We start from the raw sequence: 20,691 nt of genomic DNA on the forward strand, positions 1-20,691 counted from the left end.
CAGGCAGAATTCTGAAATGGTTACATAGGAAACAGCTTATTATCTTGGAGATGTATAAAGAATGTCTCTATTATGCATGCCTTTGTCACCATCAAGTGCTGGCATTGCAGCTGGTAGTTGAGAGGCATGCTTTGACCTGAAGGAAGCTTTGTATTTTTGCTGATTATTTAGAGGAGCAAAAGCACTAACCTGAAATCCCTTAAAAACAATTTACATAACTGTTAAAAATGTAAATAAAGCTTATTATTGTAACACTTGCAGGATTTATGCATCACCTAGTACGTGACGTAAATTGGCTAGAAACATCTGCCTGCTTGTTAAGATATTATAGCTTGCATGACTACATTTAGAGTCATGAGTCTGTAACTGGGAACTGAGAAAACATGAAACCAGGCAGATGCATCGGCAGCTGAACTAGGCAAGGTGTAGGACACACCTAGTCTGAGGAAGCTGTGGACTGTTTGCGTGTCAGTTTTGTGACTAGGTAATGTGTGATTGCTGACAGCACTCTTATAAAGTAGAAATAATACTGCTTCTAAGTTTGAAAGCATAAAGTAAGTGTCCTTTTCCCTCCTACTCATGGTTTTACAGAAGACTCACTTTTTGGAAGCAAGAAGTATGGTTAAAGCCTGTGTAAAAAATGTAGTCTTTGGACTTACACTGCTGTGGTTAAAATGTGTTACACGAGATGATTCCATTGTTGAGAAGTCAGTTCCACTTGACAGAAAGAATGGGCAGATTTTTTTTTTCTTGGGATGGCATTTTCTAGGAAGAATTGAAATCAGAAAGTAGGTGTTGAGAAATGCTGTTTGTTCTGCTGCTGTGCAGTGCTTCATAATAGCTTTCATTATAAAGCATTGAGGAAAGTTAAGGGTAAATTCCTGTGTGGGAGAAGGGGCATATAGGCTTTTCTAATTCTCTTGGTATATACTGCTGTGCAACATGCAGAGCACTGCAGTACACAAGTGGTTGTTCTAAGGCTTTTTAGCTTGTTGGAGATCTCAACAGGAGATCTTTCTAGTATGCCTGTGTATGTGTCTGTTTGAGCATGCACGTATAATTCAGTAGGAGTTTAAGAGAATACAGTTAATAACAAGTACAAATTCTCCTCACTCACCCCAAGGAGTTCACTGGACAAGGCAGCTGGAATGGTGGGATTTTCTGCCTTTCTCTTGGTGAGCATTGTTTACTCTCACCCAAAGTTGCTGCAGTTCTCTCTGCAAGTGTGTGGATAGCCACTGACAGTAGTGGGCAGGCACAATGTATTTCCCATTGTAGGATGTACTTCCCGTTGCACTGTGCTGTGGTACCAGGTTGGGGTTAGCACCTGCACTTAGTGCCAGAGTGCAGTAAGTCAGAACTGGTTGTAAAGGACTGCTGGGGGTGGACACAAGTGTCCCCAAGGTAAGAGCTGCCTTGGTAGCAAATCTTTGGTTTAAAAAAAATTTGTTTGGCACTGTGTGTTCATTTTAAAGATAGTGAGTCTGCCTATACAAGCACTGTAGAACTTGTAGTTGGTTGGTGTATGTATTGAGGGCTGGAAACTTCTGAAGAAGTGATTCAATGAACAGAGTAGTAAAAGAGTTGCTTTTATTGTATTTGGAAGATTATGCTTACCTTATACATAGTTTATACTTGTTTGGGTTTTTTCAGTCTTTCAGGAGTAGTGAATCTTGAGAGGAATATGCTTGGCCCGGATTTAAGTCGATTGTGATGATAAGGATTTAGATACAACTTTTATTTCCATTTGTAAAACACACCCAAAAAGGTGCTTTCTCTGTTCTGTCCACTTGCTCTCAGTAGATGTATTTGACTGCTAAGCATCTCTAAAGTTAATATTGTGGTGTTTGCCAGGGTTTTGCTCTTTATGCAAGCCTGGTTTGTCAGTACTTACATTTGGTTTTTGTTTTGTCAGCAGCCATGCAGCAGGTCTTAGACAACCTTACTGATCTGCCGACATCGACGGGCGCTGAAGAAATAGACCTGATATTTCTTAAAGGAATTATGGAAAACCCTATCGTGAGATCACTTGCAAAGGTATTTAAACTTGCTGCTTTGAGTAGAGTCTGGAAATATTTTAACTCTTACACTTCTTGTGTGAATGTTAAGTATAGATTGAGGTGTTAACAACAGCTTTCATGTACAGTATGTCTTATTGAAAGACTTGAAGATTAAGATTTGGTATAGTGCAGTTTCTGTGTACGCTGGCTAATTGTTATATGGAAGATACTAGAGGAAGAAGAAAAATTCAGAGACTACTGAAATAATGTGGTTGCATTATTTATGAAGAAAAAGTCAAAATAATTGAAATTAGAAGCAGTTGATTTTAATGTAGTCTTGTAACCACTGTAGTGTGCAAAACTCATATGCCTTCTGACTTTTAGCATATTTGCCAAAGATGAAAAGTGAGAGCAATAACCATCTCCCTTGGCACAAACAAGTTTTCTTTTGGTCTTTGGCTCAAAACTGCTTTCTGATCAGCCCCGGAAAATACTCCCTCCATGCTCTTTCCTGTTTCTCAGAGTAATGCTGGTACCCTTGATTGTTAGCTCTCTGAGACATGGACTTGGTTTTGGCCTTGCATTATGAAAATCTTTTATGTACAGATGGTAACAATCAATTAGAAATATGTAAAGTGATATTTGCAAAAAATCTTTGCACTCTGTAATTAAAATTGGTCTTACCAGTAGGAAATGCAGTCAATATTGTACAGCACTTACATTCTTTCTTAATCTTCATAAAAATAAGCTCCTTTCATGAGGAAAACCCAGTGTACTTAAATGTAGCTGTTTCTTTAATAGGAATAGACATCTGAAAGCAATGCCCTCTGGGCAGGCATGAAATGCTCTGTAAAGCTAAAGGATTGCAGTGCAGAGATTTTGCTCAGTATAAGAATCTGGAAAGGAAAACTTCTCATGAGAATTCATACAAGAATTTACTTCTGTTTAGCTGTTCAAAAAATTGGTTTTAAGTTGAAGACATTGCATAGTAATAAACTTAGAAGTAATACAAGTGTCTCATCTGCTGGTGAGATGACTGCAGAGGGAAAGATTTGTGTACTAAATTTACTAGAGTAAGTAAAAGCATTTTCTTACTGCACTTGGGAACAGCTCTAAGTATCTGCTGCATAGGTCATCTTTAATTTAATATTTATCATGAAGAAAAGGTTCATTGCAAAGCTTTTTCTTCTTATCAAGAATTTCTGCTTTAATGGCCAATTACAATTATGTGGAATTTAATGACTAGCAGACGTAAAAGAAAGGGCTTGTAGTGGAAACAGATCCTTAACTATACACATGCTTTATCTAGAATGCTGAAAGGTTTTAATTGTGTTCACATGCCATGACCACACTTATATTTTCTTTTGTAATTGTATCAGAAAAACCTCAGTCTTGCCCAGTAGAGCTAAATAAGGACAAGATCGAAACGCATTTCATGAACTATATGTGGCTCATATATATCCATTTGTCCCTAAAAACACAAAACTTGTTTTTCTATTGGAAGAGCTAACTTTAACAGAATTAGCAATTCTCAGAACCCTGAGATGGTCAGATTATTTAAGCAGAATCATTTCAAAGCAGGCCAGAAATGCAAAAGCTTTTTCATTTTCCTTTATTACCCAGTAATTAAGACTAATATTAAGACTAATTATTATGTAAAGTATCCCAAAAAGAACAAAAGGAAACTAAAAGAAATGTGCCACAAGCCATGCAAACTTATTTTTTTCTTTTTAGCCCTTGAAAAAATGAAGGCAAGCAATAAGCAACTTAGTTTATAATATTTTGCAATGCAGATTTTGGCTGCTCTTTTAAGACTGGGCTAAGTTAATTTCACACATTTTCTGTCAAAAATAAAGACATCAAGGCAGAAATTACAGACCTTTTTTGGGACAGGGTTCTTTGACTCTACCGTTCCATTTTTCAGCTGATGGTAGGGGAAAGCGGCAGTAACTGTAATCACTGTAAAATGTTTTTTCCTGTCACTTACTGATGTTTATAGAATCATACAATGGTTTGGGCTGGAAAGAATCTTTACAGGTCATCTAGTCTAACCCTCTGCAGTAACCAAGGACATCTTAAGCTAGATCAGGTTGCTCAGAACCTCATCCAGACTGACTTTGAATGTTTTCAGGGATGGGGCAACTACAGCCTTTCTGGGCAACCTGTGCTAGTGTTTCATCACCCTCATTGTAAACACTTTCTTCTCTTATATTTAGTCTTGGCCTCTTCTCTTTTAGTTTAAAATCATAATGCCTTGTCCTGTCACTACAGGCCGTACTGAAGAGTTTTCCCCATCTTATAAGCCCCCGTTAAGTACTGAAAGGCTGCAATAAGGTCCTCCCAGAGTCTTCTCCAGGCTAAACAACTCCAACACCATATATTTCCTGTGCTGACATTTGTGTTCAAATCCTAACTAGACTTCAGATTTATTATACTATTTGGAAAATAGATGTTGAATTTGAAATATGCATGAATTTTCTCAGTTCTGCTACTGAACTGTCTTATGAAAATTCTCTTCTCCTGGATTGTTAACTATTCTTTCAAACCTCAAAGCTTTATCTTCTTTCTGCAGTCACACTCTTGCTTTTAGTACTGTAGAACAGCCTAGAGCACACCAGGTGAATGCCTAATGCACACCAAGGAGACATCTTGGGAGTAATCTATCAGCATTGAGTCCGTATTTAGGATGTCAGATTGTTAGAGGTAAAAGCCTGACTATTTAAACATTTGGCAAGTATAATAAATATTGGATGCATTGAAAGACTCAAATCAATATCACTGTTTCTGAAACGATAGATTGAAAGCAGAAAAAAAAGTTAGGTATTCCTTTTTGTTTGGCTGGGTTTTAAATTATTGGTACCACTTCATATCCTGCTACTCCCAACATATGACAGGATCACAGGTTGTTCACTAATAAGTTTTCTGTTCTCCAGTATATACATGGCCTTGATTTTGGAGTGAACGGTGAGGATCTTTGTATTTAGGTTATACTCTGTGTTAGTTGTAGTATTTTAAAAAGAATGAGTAAGAAAGAAGGTAACCCATATTCCCTAATCTTATACAGGCTTTCCAGTTGGAGTATGTCTAAAAGTCAATGGATTTGTGTTTTTGCTTGCTGTAAAATAAGTAAACTTTACAAGAAGGATATTGTTTACTGTACGTTTTATGTGCAAAATAGCATTCCCTTATTAAGGAGAATGTGTGTAGGTGCCAGACTTCCTGTGACTTTGTAATCATGGTCATTTGGTTTCTGTGTGTTGGTGTTGGGGAATGTTTGAAATGTCTTTATGTTAAGTTAGCCTTTCCAGAGTTTAATCATCAGTCCTGCAGAAATACCACTTATAGATATGAAGTAGAATTTAATAGTCAGATGATTTCAGGAAACAGAATTTTCTGGTTTTAACAAAATTTGATTTTAGCTTCTGTTTTACAGCACTAGTAAGAAAGTAGATGTGTGTGCATATCTTCACATTATGTATATGGGAACTATATATAGATGACTCTCAATTATATCTGTTATTTGTCTGGTTTTTATATGCCAAAGCGATCCCTCTTTTTTGAATTTCTTGTTGCTACAGCATTGCAAATAGCTCTTAATTGAGTGTGTTGAGAATCTTAGTTATTTTTGGCTTCCTCTTATTCCCTAATTTTCTGAAACAGCACTAACTGTAATAAGCAAGTGAAGTATTCAGATTTAAGAGGTGTTTGTCTTGCTGCTCCTACCTTTCAATGAATTTCAGTATCTGCAGTGTTTAGGAAAGGATTATGTCTGCAGCAGTAGCTCTAGAAATAGATGAAAAGCTATCAAAGAATCACAGAACGTTGAGGTTGGAAGGGACCTCTGGAGGGCACCTGGTCCAACCTGCCCTGCTCAAGGAGGGCCACCTGGACATGGTCGCCTAGGACCACATCCAGACAGCTTTTGAATGCTTTCAAGGAGGGATACACCATCCTCTCTGGGCAACCTGTGCCAGTGCTTAGTCACCCTCACAGAGGAAAAAGTGTTTCCTAATGTTCAGACAGAGCCTCCTGTGTTTCAGTTTGTGCCCACTGCCTCCTGTCCTGCCACTGGGCACCACTGAAAACAGCCTGGGCCCATCCTCTTAGCACCTTCCCTTCAGGTATTTATACACATTGATGAGGTTGCCCTGAGCTGTCTCTTCTCCAGGCTCAACAGTCACAACTCTTTCAGCTTTTCCTCAAATGTGAGGTGCTCCAGACCTTCACTGGACTCTTTTCAGTATGTTCAGAACTATATACAGTATTCCAGGTGTGACCTCAGGAGTGCTGACTAACACTCACACTTCTGGTGACACTTCCTGCAGCCCAGGATACTCTTAGCTGCCTTTGGCACATACTTTTCTGTAGCATTTCCTTTAGTTATGCAGAATTTCCTTTAGAATATGCTCGTTTGAATGGGAGGAGTCTGTGGTAAATGATTCTCTTGCAGACTTTATTTTTTTTCTGAACAGATCCCATAGTTCCTATTTTGTCCTTCTTCTAAAAAGTGAACTTGCACTGGGTTCTGAAGCAGGAAAGATCCTGAGGTGTTGTGTTATTCATAGAGGACTGTCTGGTGTATATAGCACAAAGATTACATGAAATAAGTACATACAAGCATCTCTGGCAGGTGCTGCTTATAAAGTTTGTTGGGTCATGTAATTAAGTATGCAAGATCCTTCAGCAGTTATAAAGATAAAATATACAGGTTATTCTATATGTAATTTTTCTGGCTTTTCTGCTGAAGGTTGCACCAATAAATGATTTTAAAAGTTTGTAAATTGGAACCACTTGAAACTTATTTACAACATAGTCTCATGTATTTAATCTTACAGGCTCATGAGCGGCTGGAAGATTCTAAACTTGAGGCTGTCAGTGACAACAACCTGGAGCTGGTGAATGAAATCCTTGAAGACATCAGTCCCTTAGTAAATAAAGATGAAAATATTGCAGAATTGGTTGGAATACTCAAGGAGCCTCATTTTCAGGTGCCATCCTTTTACTGTATATTGCCAACTTACTGTTTCAGTGTCCACATATGGATCTAGGAATAATAATGAAACAAAACCTGAACAATACCAAACTGTAATATGTAGGATTTACTCCTGATGAAAGGTAAAGCAGAAGTCATGTAGGGTTACGAATAAGCATAATTTTATTTTTTGATATCATGTTCAGAATATCTTCATTCACTGTATTAAAATCTACTGGAGTTTCTATTATAAAATCTTGGACACGCATTTACTTGCTATATGACTGGAGTTTGCATAACAATTCCCTGAAGGCTTCATCCTTAGCAGCTCCAGGAGATCTCAGTTCCTGACACTGAGCATTCTGCATTTTGGTTCAGCTGTTGGCATTCATACTCCTGTGTAAGGTGTATGGTTTGCAGGGTGAATGAATGTGAAACTTCTATGATCTGATCTGCACTGCAGTGTAAGTTGAGACTCTGCATCCCTCTCCCTGTTGCTCTGCTTAAGTGAAGTGTTGACATATGCTTGTCAAAAGCAGATGTTGTTCCATAGCTGCTCTTCCATGACCACCTTCCCTACTGACCCTTGAAGATCAGGGTTTACAAGTCCTTGGTAGAGTCTGGGTTTTCCAGGCAGGCTTCAGTGGACTTCAGTACTTAGCGATAGGTATCCTGTAAAGGAACACAAGTGAACCTTTTGCCACAGTATAACTGAGCTTCTTTTGGCAGACAGGTGTGGAGTCATAGACATTTTTTGGATTTATGAGTTTAAACACACTTTTTTCTATGTTTCCTGTTACACATTGTACAAGCATAGCAGGGAGGTGCATTGCTGTGTAATGTGGATAAACACTGGAAATGCTGTCAAGCTGTATTGTGGCATGTTGGAAGAGGGAACACTTCAAGAACTCAGCTTTTGAGGTAGTAACTCTTCTGAGTGCTGACAGTTCCCCTGCCTGTCCTGAAGAGCAGTGTGTTGGCCTCTCCCTTGTGCACAAATGTGGATTTGTCCGGATGGCATCATCTCTCAGTGATCAAAGACTATGATTTGCAGGCTTGTTGTTGAATTAACCTGCAAATCAGTCCTTAGTCTTTCAGCAGAAATTGAAAAGGAGAGGATATTTTTGGAGGAACTGGTAGTTAAAATGTCAAGGATTAGAATTGGTTTTTTGTTGTTTGATTTATAAAGAGCAGATGTAAAATCGCATATGTGCTACCTTAACTTTACAGTTTTCCTGTGATGTTTTGTTAATGCTTCCTAATTGCATGTTTAAGGTCCATTTAACAAACATCTCTTGTGTTTGAGCACTGGAACAGCTCCCCAGGGCAGTGGTGACAGCACCAAGCCTGACAGAGTTCAAGAAGCATTTGGACAATGCTCTCAGGCACATGGTGTGATCCTTGGGGATGTCCTGTGCAGGGTCAAGAGTTGGACTCAGTGATCCTTGTGGGTCTCTTCCAACTCTGAGTTTTTTGTGATTCTGTGATTCTGTTTTCCTTTCCTGTCCTAGCAGTAGACATCTAGTAAGAATTGTAAGGCTAGGACTAGACATCAGTGATACATTCCAAATTATTCTGTGAGGATTTAATGATATGTTGCTCAGTCTCTGAGTGAGAAGTAGTATCATCCACCTGTGGCTCTCTTCCATGAGCTTGTTGAGTTGTTTTTTGAGCCCATGTGAGAATCTGGCATTCACAGTGTTCCCCATCAGAATGGAGACTGGTCTTCTGTTTTTGATCCTGTCTCCTGTCAATTTCACTTAATACCTCTTGCTCTTGTGTCGGAAGAAAGTGAACAGTTTTTCTTAATCAGCTTTTTCATGTTACTCATGATTTGAGAGACCTCATTGTGTCTGTCTCAAGTAAATAAAATGAAGGGAAGCAAAGCTGTATACAGCATTTATGAAGTAGTGTCATAATTTCCATTGCATCTCCTACTCATGTCCTGAAAGTGCCTAGTATTTGGTTTGCCTTTTTAACAGCTGGTGAATAGGACAGAATTCAGTTGGAAGGGACCTACAATGATCATCCAGTCCAACTGTCTGACTAATTCAGAGATGACTGAAGATTAATGCATGTTATTAAGTGTATTGTCCAAATACCTGTGAAACACTCACAAACATGGGGCATCAACCACCTCTCTAAGAAGCCTGTTTCAGTGTTTGACTACCCTTTCAATAAAGAAGAGGTACCTCTAGGTACTCTTTCAATAAAGAAGAGGTACCTCTAGGCTCAGGAAACACAGAGGTGGGTTGCTTGATTGGTTTGGTTGGTTGGTTTGGTTTAGGCTTGTGCTGTTTACATCTCTGAGATGCTGCTTCCGAATCTGTCAGTTAGCTTGTTAAATTAGGATTGTGTTTTCCCTTGCAGTCTGTGTTGAATCTCATTTGCCTTGCTCTCACTTTGTTGCTCATGAGGTGCCTCTGCAGGTTACAGTCAGTTGTTTTAGTCCTTGAATAGTTCAGCAGCATCAGCAAACCCTGTCATTTTACTTTTCATCTCCATTTCCTGGATCATTTATCTGCCATGGCAGTGTATTGGCAGGTGTAGAACTGAGCCCAGACACCTGTGGGAAATCCCCTAGTGGCACGCGTTATGAAAACTCATAATACTGTATTCCTGGCACCAATTTTTCTGCATTTATCCAAAACTTTCTTCCACTTGAGAGCCTTACTGCTTGTCCTGGTATAGTTTGGTTTCTTTTCAATACTTCTATCAGAGGCCTTTGGGAAATTGATCTGTATGATCAACCCTAACTACCTTGTTGCCAAGCTTGGTGACTCTTCCAGGGAACCTAACTGGATTTGAGAAGCATGTCTTCCCTTTATTAAAGCATGTTGATGATGATCAATCATTGTTTTTTATGCAAGCTTCTAATTCACTTACTATCAACATCAGACTTAGTGTTTTTTAGTTTCTTGACTAAACCCATTTTAAAACTTCATGTAATGATTATTGCATGCTATGAACAAGATTGCATGCTGCTGCTTTCCCTATGCTGTTGAGTGTGTCATGGGTATGTCAGAGACATACACTATTTCTAGAGCTCCCAACTTCATTTGCTGCAAAACCTGGATGGCACGGAAAGGACAAAAACTTGCAAAAGGAAAAGACTATTTGATGGTTAAGATAGTTAAATGCTGCCCAGGAGAACTAACCTATTCACCACTGTTAGAACTGGGAGTTAGTTTAAAAAGGAAAAAAGTCTGAAGCAGATTTAGCTTGTATTCTTTTAATTTATTTTCTAAGTGCTGTTTGAGGCCTTCAGTCTAATTTGCAGAAACAATGAGCAGTTTTGGCTGCTGCATCAGGCAAAAAGCACCTAACTACTTACATTTTTTAAGTATACCCGCTGTGATTCAGTTTTGAGGCAAAAGATTAGGGAGTACTTTTTGGCCCTTTATTTTGTGCTTCTCTTACCCATATAGAGGCAGGCAACAAAACCAACTGAGGCCAAAGTACTATTATTTTGATTAAGTGTTTTTATTTAACTGATACCATAGTTATGACACTCTAGAAGAGCTTCTAGGACTATTTGCGGACCAAAATGTGGATAAAATGTTCTTTCTAAGGCTGGGGAAGCTTTGTGTCACCCTCTCTGAAAAAGAAAGCAGAAAATTACCTAAATCCTTGAGAAATAAGTGCTATATCCTTTCTGCCTCGTTTGGTGCACAAAGGCACATTCTAAATTCTGCAAGAAGGGAGAAAGGAAAGATACAATGTCGTTTGTAGTTACAGAAAATGTCATTTGCATCCTTTCTCCAGTTCAGTAAGTGTGCAAACAAGCCACTTTGACTCTTTTAAAGTTTCATGGACACTGTTGTGTAACTGGCTTAGAGGCTAATTGTGTATTTTACAAATGAATGGTGCCACTTTATCACAGCTTCACCTTCCAGTTGTAATTACCTTGGCATACAAGGCTCAAGTGTGGTATACAAGTCATCAGTGCAATAGCTTATTTATGTGTATCATTTAGTGCTAAAAATGCCGAATTACAGGGCTTCACTTATTCTATACATTTTTATAGAAGGAGATTTGGGAAGGTCTGGCTTCTGGAGTACAGGTGCTTGTGTTTGTTCCCTCCCTTTTCTCATTTCTCCTTTCATTCCTTTGTTTTTCTTCCCTTCCATTTCCCACCCTTTTTAGTGTTAACTGAACTTCTCAGGGGTCAAAGCGTGGAAGTTCTAATGAGTATCCCAGTACTGATGGCCCAGAGTGTTGAAGAGCCCACTGGCACTTGCAGCACGTGGGAAAGGCTGTAGCGAGTCTTACCAAACAGTAGCTGGAGAGCAGAAGAGAGGAGTGATGAGAGAGGTTGCCTTGAGGAAAGAAGAAGCAGTTGAAACATATCACACTGTTAGAGTGGTTAGATATGCAGAAGAATCACTTCTGCTGCTTATGGAAGAGCTTGTTCAGTTACTTTCAGCTTTCCAAGAATTAGGCAAGCCATTCATAAATATAGATTCTGCTGGCAATAAAATACTTAATTTGAAAAGCAGCCAGTATTTTCTTCTGATAGTTAGGTTTATAATGGCTGGTAATACCTTTAAAATATTTTATTTAGAAAAGTGATCTTAAGTTGCCTCCTAGACAAATATTAATCTATATGGTTATTTTCCCCACATATTCCTGCCTCCTTACCAGCCTGCCTGGTTTCTCTAAGATCATAAATTATTTCCTTACTTTTCCAGGAGAGCCTTAAAAAATGTCTTCTTTTCACATGTGCATTAGGGGCCTGTAATCCATTTATTAAGTTCTAATATTTAAACAGTGTTCTCAGGGAAGATTACCACAGACTTGGTGCATAAAGGAGGAACAGAAGCATTTTAAGTACTTCTAAAGAGTTAGGAAAGGAGTCCTGAATTCAAGACCATAGAGTCATTCTGCTCTCGTGTATTTCTCTCAGCCCAGCTCCCAGTTTGTAATTTAATTGTTCTGTTGGATCAGGGTTGGGGAAATAGTGATAATATAATATTATTTAGGGCAGGCAATGCTCAATAGCATGTAGAGGTTGTGTTGAGATTTTTTTAAAGGAAAAACACATTCTGAGTCTGAACTTGGATTCAGCACTGTAGAGAGCTTTGAATGTTTAATATTTCTTTTTAAATTTTTTTTGTTTTGCTTGTCAAGTAAATACAGCCACAGAAAACTGCTGTCGAAAAAGCAATATCTTTCAAGTTTGTGGATTATTTTATGACAGTATCTCGCATTAAGGGATCATACTGTCTGCCACAGGACTGTATGTCCATTTTGTGGTATCTCTGATTACTTGTAGAGTTCTTCTAAATGCCTTATTTCTGAAAACATTGCCATTTTTTTTTCATGTGGACCTTTCTACAGTTATTTAGTCTTGGATAGTCAGCTGATCCTGTTTATAGGAGAAAATTTTGTATGGAGGAAACTTTGAACCATTTGACGGTTGTTGGTTGTTGATTGTTCAGTCCATGTTGTTTTGCAGACTTTGGCAGTGGTTTTACAAGTGTTCCAGCACCAGTATGGAAAGGTCAGATTCCAGGGGAGCTCTGGAGTTGCAGGAGCACAGGATATCACTTTTTCTGACACCACCAGAAAGAAACAAGAGAAGTTCATGGAACTGTATTTCTCAGATCACTCAGCCATGTTACTGAAATAAGAAAGTAACTGAGTGCTGAGTAGTCAGGCAGTGCACACAGAGACACAGCCCCTGTTGCCAGGTGGCTGTGCTCGAGTGTTCTTTCTGCAGGACCTGTCTGCCTGGAAACAGTCTCATAACACTGGCATAGCTTCTTGAGTTTCAGAACTGAGAGTTAGTTAGAGGATGGTAATGAGTTAACTGTGGCTTCTTAAAAGGAAACCGGTGAACTACTTTTACCAGTGAACTACTTTTCCGACGCAAAATGTTGCTGAGTAGTCAGGCAGTGCACACAGAGACACAGCCCCTGGTGCCAGGTGGCTGTGCTTGAGTGTTCTTTCTGCAGGACCATAGGCTGTGACCTGTCTGCCTGGAAACAGTCTCATAACACTGGCATAGCTTCTTGAGTTTCAGAACTGAGAGTTAGTTAGAGGATGGTAATGAGTTAACTGTGGCTTCTTAAAAGGAAACCAGTGAACTACTTTTACCAGTGAACTACTTTTCTTAAAGAAATGACTTTATAGTTGTGGGTAGCCCCAGTAGTCTTCTCATGACTCAGCCATCATCTCAATAGCAGGAAAAAGATTCTGTGATTGAGAGGTGGTTAAGTAGTTAAAAGAATTCATACTTATCCATAAAACTAAGTGGTTAAAAAGGATCAGAGTCTGAAATGGGATCAGATTTAAGAACTGAAGAATCTTATAGAGCATGTCAATTTGAAAAGGTGGACACAGACTGTTGGTTTAGGAATATTTTTGACCATAGATCTGATTATAATTCATAAATTGCGTTCCTGTTAAGGGCAGGGGGCTGTACAAGCATGGTTATGTGTGAGGCTCCATGAGAAGTATAGTGCTTTGTGGCCAGAAAGTTTGGGAACAATTTGTTCTATCGTGACCAAAAGAAAACTGGAATTATCATGCTGATGTATCTATGTGGTTTTGTCAGTGGTAGTGTGTTAAAGTGTCGAGCTGATGCTAGTTGGTTTCATTTTGGAAGTGTAGAAAGATCCAAACCAATGTTGCTTGCAAACATTGGCAGAGAGAGATCTGTTGTTCTGGGTTTTGGATTGGATGTGTCTTGGATAGTGAAGAATTAGAAATTGCTGCCATCTAACAGCTGCTTGATTTAAATAAATGATTGTTTTTCCCCTTTTAATTTTATTTGATTTGTGTCCACAGTATGAGAGCAGCCACAATAAGCAGCTGTCTTTGCAGTCTTAATGGAAGGGGCAAAATCAGTGAATTAGTGCTTCCTTTTAACCTCAGGCTAAAATATCAGCAGGTTCATCATGTAATGGGCAGATTAAAATGACTGTTCAGGTTCATGACACTTTGAGGGTTTTCATGCTGAGCTTAGCACTAATCTGAGGTGGTTGCACAACCTTTAGCTTAGAGGTGGCTTACAGAAGGATGGAGCAGACTGCTTAGCAAAATTGTTGGTGTTATCTGTTCTCCTGCTCAGCTTCCTGGTACTTTGCTGTCTTCCTCAGGCATGTGCATGTCAGTATCAGTGATAGTCCCCATGGTGTCTTCTCTTTAGCTACTTATGTGACACCAGGCAATAATCTGATTTAAGGCCATATCTGAGCAGGTCACTGTTTGAAACAAAGCTAAGTTGTTTGAGGCCTAATGGGCATCTCCTGTGCTTGCTCCTTTTCCTCTCTCTATATCAGTCAGTGTGACTCTCTGTGCTGTAGGATGCTTTACCTTGAACTATCATATATGATGGCTATAGGGTGTCCCTTTTCCTCTTTCATGGAATCATAGAATGCTTTGGATTGGAAGGGACCTTAAAGATCATCTTGTTCCAAACCTTCCACAACAGGCAGAAATACCTTCCACTAGAAGGTGACAGAAAGTCTCCACTGTGTTATTTCACAAGTTTAATCTTGGTTTACCTGTGTGTATTGTCTTATAAAGCTTTCCTTTAAATCTTAAAGAATCTTTTATCAGAAAGTCATGTCTAAATTGCAGTGTCTTCCAAAGGTGATTGTTTGTTTGGCTCTCCTCCCTTTATTTTGTATTTATGTATGTGGACTGGTAAAAACACCATTAACTCTAAGGTCTGAGCTCTTGTCTTCCGGAACGGAAGTTCTGTCAGCCTGGATTCATTTGGTGCTAGAATTCTGCCTTGGCTTTATGCAAACAGAAAGCATTCATTCTGCAGATTGCTAGAAATCCTTGCATACCTGTAATTATCCAAATTACTGTGGAGGAAAATTTTATTACATTAAACACAAGTATTTAATGATGAGTTATCTTCATTTTTTTGCAGTGGGTTGTTTGTTTACTGTAACCATTTGCTCAGATACTGTCTCATTAGGTGAGAGACTATTTTAGGTACTCCTTTTTCTGTATTCTTCTCTTGCAAGGTCACACTTTCCTTCCAAATTAATTACATTTCTCCTACTCTTTCTTGAGAAGAAGCACTTGTATTTATAAAAGAGAGCATATTTGCTTCACTCCATGTGAAGTAAAAGTTTTATGATCTGGTCCCAAAAGGGCAGATTCAGTGGTTATTCAGCACTAAATCCTTTTCCAAATGGTTATTTCATGATTTTAAAAAAGACTTTTTCTGTTCCTTTGCAGTCACTCTTGGAAGCACATGATATTGTGGCTTCAAAATGTTATGATTCCCCTCCTTCTAGCCCAGAAGTCAATAACTCTTCAGTGAACAACCAGGTTGTTCCAGTAGATGCCATTCGTATCCTTGGAATTCACAAAAGAGCAGGAGAACCACTGGTAAGTAATTGAAAATGAGTGCCTTTAAAAAGTTGAAAACGTTTGCATGTGCTTAATTTCTTGCATTATGTTTTAATTATTTCCATTATTATGTTGTGTAATTTAATGGGTGATAAGAACAGTATTGAGAGGTTGAAATGAGAAGATACTTGTGTGTACTCCATCCCATTCTCTCTGAGAAATAATGGGGTAGTGAATAGGCAGTCACTAGGCTGAATGACTTGCTAGCAAGTGCTAACACAACGTCTGCTTGGTTCTGATACAAGATGACAGGATTGCATGCAGTCAAGAGCAACACAGTAATTTTTCAGTTATATGAAAACCTTGTCTGAAAGCTCTTTGGAGTCACCTGATGCTTCTCTGTGTATTGGGAGCTCTTACACTGTAGTAATTGTTACTGTCTGTTTTCTTTGGAGTAGGTAGACTACCCCATGGCTGTGTGTTTTTATATGAGATAATGGTAAAATGGAATTGAAATTCAAACAGTGGTAAACGAGGTGTTCTCTACCTCTTTCAGGGTGTTACATTTAGAGTCGAGAACAATGATCTGGTAATAGCACGAATTCTTCATGGAGGAATGATAGACCGGCAAGGTCTTCTGCATGTAGGTGACATTATTAAAGAGGTGAATGGCCATGAGGTTGGAAACAATCCAAAGGAATTGCAAGAACTGCTGAAAAACATTAGTGGCAGTGTCACTTTGAAGATTCTTCCCAGCTACAGAGACACTGTCATTCCTCAGCAGGTCAGTAGCACATTTCTGATGATTCTTGCAGAACCTCTGCTTAGTCCTTTCTTGTGTAGATTATTTTAAGATTTTGGATTAGGCATATTTTGATTTTTTGTGCATATAATGCTAGCAGGAAGGCTAAAATGTAGATACCTGTATTTACATTGAACTACATTTTGGAAATGGGTTTATTCAGTACATTAATACTACATTTAATGGCCTGCCTAAAAAATCCTGCTTAGTATCTAAAATTCATAAGCATTTGTGTGCTACTTATAAAGCATGTTTCTTTGACAAGCAGTGACCTCAGATGACCCAGCCACAGTCACAATAACATGCAGTGAACTGCATGTGTTTCTAACATGGTCAGTGTCCAAGTATCTGTTTCACAGAATTCAGAAACATATTGAATTCAACAGATGAGCTTGAACTCACTGACTTAAGTAAGAACTTGGATGGTGGCTATTCCTTATCCTTTTGTTGTTGCTGTAGGCTGTCAATTTCTCCATGGCAGAAGTAACTTGTTGCTCTAAATCAGTCCCTTTGAAACACCTTATAATGTGCTCCTCCAGGCAGTGAATATTAATGCCTGTGACTGTGACCAACTGTGTTTCCACTGAGCAGAGGCTGCAGGCACGTGCTGTGTTTGAGGCAGTCACTGCTTCCTTTGCTCCCCAGCCTGGCACAAAGAAAGTCAAAGATGTTTCCAATCGACCGATGCAACTCACTGTTTCGTCCCCTGCCTCAAATTTGAGTCTTAAGCAGTCGTGTATCTTGTTTCTTTTAAAACATTGAGTTCATGGCAAAAATAGTTCCCAAGATTCCACAAGCCTTGAGCGCAGCGCTCACATTCTGAGAATTCTTTTGGTATTTTTAAGTAGTTAAAACTCAGAATTCTAATTGAGTTGCATATACTGAAATGCAAAAAAATGAGTTCTTCTGCAATAGATTGTCCAAATGGAAAAGTTGTTTTTTAATTTTGGTCATGAAGCTCCTTCAACCAAGGTTTGCACTGTTGTTGTTCTGGCTCAGCTGGTATATGTTTTTTCTGTAGAATGTATTTTACATGCCAAATGCAACTTTGATCATGTCAAGCTTTTTATGCTGTAGGTAGAGACATTATTTCAGTTTGACAGATAATTAAGTCAGAATGTATTTTATAATGTTTAAGCTTTATTAATTTTTACACATTTCAGGTTTTTGTGAAGTGTCATTTTGATTATAATCCATATAATGACAACCTCATCCCATGCAAAGAAGCAGGTTTGAAATTTTCTAAAGGAGAAATTCTTCAGATCGTAAACCGTGAAGATCCAAATTGGTGGCAGGTGGGTAAAAAGATTACAACAAATAAAATAAAAAACTAAAAAGCATCAGTAGTTGCCTTAATAATAAACTCTTTAAGTTATGATCTATTTCCATTTAACAGTAGATGTAAGAAAAAAATATTTACACTGTAGTCCAATTTCAAGCTAATATCATAAGATATTAACAGTTGAAAGAAGAGAAAAATGAGTGGTGTAAATTGTATATGTAATGCTCATTTTGCTGTTAGTGCTATTTATTTGTCTTTGTTCTTGGATTGTAAGCCTGGACATTCCAAAATCAGTTTAAGCAGACAATTTCTAGCAGGAAGTCTTAGGTTGACTATGTTAATTGTGATAAGCCTTCCCTGACAGTGACTGTGGAAGAAGTGGGACACTTCCTGAGTGTTCAGAGTTGAGGAGAGAGAGTGGGAAATGAACCCTGTGGATTTGAAGAGGAGAGAGAATAGCTATTTGGAGAAGCTGTATCTTTTATTTCCACAGTGGTGCTCAATGTCTGTGAGCTGTATTGTGCATGTTCAGCGTCAGAGTGTTCAGCACTATTTCAAACATGAGCAGTTCATCCTGCTTTAAGGTTGTCTTTCTACGTTCCGTTCTTCAGTAGAAATGTAATCCAGTGTTATGCTATTTTTATTTTTCCCAAGACACTATACACAGAATTAAACATCCTCAGTGCCTTTGAGAGTGGGATGACTGAACCTTTAAGACACTTTTCTCAAATGAGATTCTCAAAATTTGGAAGTGGCAAGGAGTTTAGCATTACTCATTTTTCTTTCTACCCCTCCATTGTTCACCCTTGCAGGGTAACAAGCCATAGTGAGCCAGATGCCACTTGGGAACAACATACGTGACTTCTAAAAGCAGCAAAATATTTGAATGTACATCAGCAACTGCAGAATTTTGTTGCTCATCAGTGACAGTAATAACAGAAAGAAAGAATAAAAAGTATGAGGGAAGGCAGAAAATTTATTACTGCCAACTTAATTAGTTTCAGAAGTTAGACACTCCAAAACTCTAGAGCAGTTTGGCATTCAACTCACATGCTGACTTCTCTATTGCTTTTCAAATTCTCCAGCTGTAACCTGTGGGAGTCCAGGAGAAATAAATCTTCAACACTCGATCAGTGGCAAAATTGAAATGTGTTAAATCAGTATAGTGTATTGCTATGCAGATCATGCCCCTGGGAAAAGTTAGTTTTTGCTCATGCTTTCTAGAAACACTAGGCTGTTACTGAAAACTTCATACTGTAAAAGATCAGTTAGTCATAGGTAAAAGCAAACATTTCCTGTTAGCAAAAGAAAGATTTATGCAAGCAAAAGATTTATGGAGAATTATAACATTTCATAACTGTGTGTTTGTATGTGTTAAGCTTGCTGAGAATTGAGCTTGCCATGAAATTATTTTATAAAGGATCTCAGCCAAGTTTTCATTACTAGGAATACTTAAGCCACTAAGATTTAAAATCTGTAGCTATTAGTGCAAAAAGCTTGAAGGTATGATTAGGCATGTGTTAATGGCATTCACTGTGAAATGACAGTTAATAAGCTGCACTGGAACCTGTTTGGAGCAGCTCAAGAATACAAAATAGATGTACTGTGTGCTAGAAAATCCTGAGTTTTGTGACCTGTGGGTTCACTGTCTGGAGCCACAGAATTCCATTTTGGATTTTGATGCCAGAGGTTTATGGCTGTAGGAGTTTACTAACTTAATGGAAACCACTAATGAAACTTGTGTCTATTTTATTTAAGTTTCTTGAATTTTAATACTCAATGGCAAGACACTGTTACTGTAAAGGAGAATTTTAATATCCACAGCTGAGCTTGAATTTCTAAGTCTCAGTAGGAAATGTATCAATACTCACCATTGAGAAACTCTGGTGGTGTGGAAGTCAGTCCACACCAAGGTGATGAGAAAAATGCTTCATGCAAGTTACCCCTATGTTTCTGTGTTATTTTTTTCCCCCAGGCTAGTCATGTCAAAGAAGGAGGAAGTGCAGGTCTAATTCCTAGCCAGTTTCTGGAAGAGAAGAGAAAGGCCTTTGTTAGGAGGGACTGGGACAACTCAGGTGAGATTTAGTGAATTTCAGAAGTAGTGGCTCCATTAGTTTTACTTTTCTTGCCTTCATAAATAATAGAAAATTTCTGTGTGAGATTACACAGAACATTGTGAAATGCTATATATTATATTTTGCCTTTGACTGAAGGACAAAGGCTAAAGTCTCTGCTTAGGGTTCAAAGATATATGAAGCAGTTTTGCCACCTGCTGATGAAAAGCTGAATGAGGTGGGACAGGCATAGGATTTAGTTTTTCTTTTTTAAAATCGTGTTTTTTATAGTATGCACTGACAGTTATTAAGCTAAACATGGAGCTTTCTTCTGCTTTTTACAAAACTTTCTAGGAAAGTAATTTTTTTCTGTGTTCAGTTCTTCTGTACCATTTGATGTGTCTGTAAAGAGAAGTGATCTCCTGCCCTAGAAAATAGAACATTCTGAAATAGTCCATATAAATTTATTTAATCTAAAGTGCTATATATTCCTGTAAATAAGCTTAGGAAAAACACATGTTACAGAAACTGTGAGTTCATCTCATTTTTTATTTTTAGGGCCTTTCTGTGGAACAATAAGCAGCAAAAAAAAGAAAAAGATGATGTATCTCACTACAAGAAATGCAGGTATCTCTTAATATTGCATATGAGTCAACATTCTCTAGGCTTCTAAACTTGCAGAGTCTAGTGTATCCAGAGCTAAAGATTTGCAGTAAAATATTCGAGTATAAATTTGACAGATCAGATAGTTTTTATGGTGTAAAAGGAATAGTGACCAGTGAAGATTTGGTGGTGCTGAGTTGGTAGCTGGAAGGCAGAGAATCTGACCTTATGCTGTCCACGGAGTGGTAACTATTTTATTCCCATACCAATTTAAAGCGAGAAAGTTTGTATCAGACTTGATGCCCTTTGAGTGCTATTTATATTCACCAGGAGTCTGTCGAGGTACAGCAGGGCTGCTTGATTTTTTTTCTTACAGCACTGACTGTGTATTAAACAATTTTGTACATTTCTCAACGTAGAATTTGATCGTCACGAAATCCAGATCTATGAGGAAGTAGCCAAAATGCCTCCTTTTCAGAGGAAAACACTGGTCTTGATCGGGGCCCAAGGTGTGGGGCGAAGAAGTTTGAAGAACAGGTTTATAGTACTGAATCCTACAAGATTTGGAACTACAGTGCCATGTAAGTTGTCAGCATTCCTATGTAATATCATACTTTGAGTCTCTGATTATGTGGAAAATACCTGATGTTTATCCCAGCGGT

The 20,691-nt window shown here is 38.4% G+C and overlaps 1 protein-coding gene across 2 annotated transcripts in view; it reads left to right on the forward strand.

Moving 5' to 3' along the window:
* The first annotated feature begins 1,920 nt into the window (after positions 1-1,920).
* The window catches only part of MPP6 (membrane protein, palmitoylated 6 (MAGUK p55 subfamily member 6)), a 24,920-nt gene continuing 6,149 nt past the window's right edge, over positions 1,921-20,691 (forward strand). The window contains exons 1-8 of one of the 2 annotated variants that reach the window (XM_009077895.1): positions 1,921-2,037; positions 6,836-6,988; positions 15,175-15,327; positions 15,845-16,072; positions 17,254-17,385; positions 19,348-19,447; positions 19,985-20,053; positions 20,449-20,610. In XM_009077895.1, the coding sequence (XP_009076143.1) occupies positions 1,921-2,037; positions 6,836-6,988; positions 15,175-15,327; positions 15,845-16,072; positions 17,254-17,385; positions 19,348-19,447; positions 19,985-20,053; positions 20,449-20,610 (1,114 nt within the window). The remainder of the gene's footprint in view (positions 2,038-6,835; positions 6,989-15,174; positions 15,328-15,844; positions 16,073-17,253; positions 17,386-19,347; positions 19,448-19,984; positions 20,054-20,448; positions 20,611-20,691) is intronic. The other variant, XM_009077896.1, reaches the window with a different exon arrangement.

The sequence above is a fragment of the Acanthisitta chloris genome, unplaced genomic scaffold, assembly GCF_000695815.1.
Source record: "Acanthisitta chloris isolate BGI_N310 unplaced genomic scaffold, ASM69581v1 scaffold9577, whole genome shotgun sequence".
Classification (NCBI taxonomy): Eukaryota; Metazoa; Chordata; class Aves; order Passeriformes; family Acanthisittidae; genus Acanthisitta; species Acanthisitta chloris.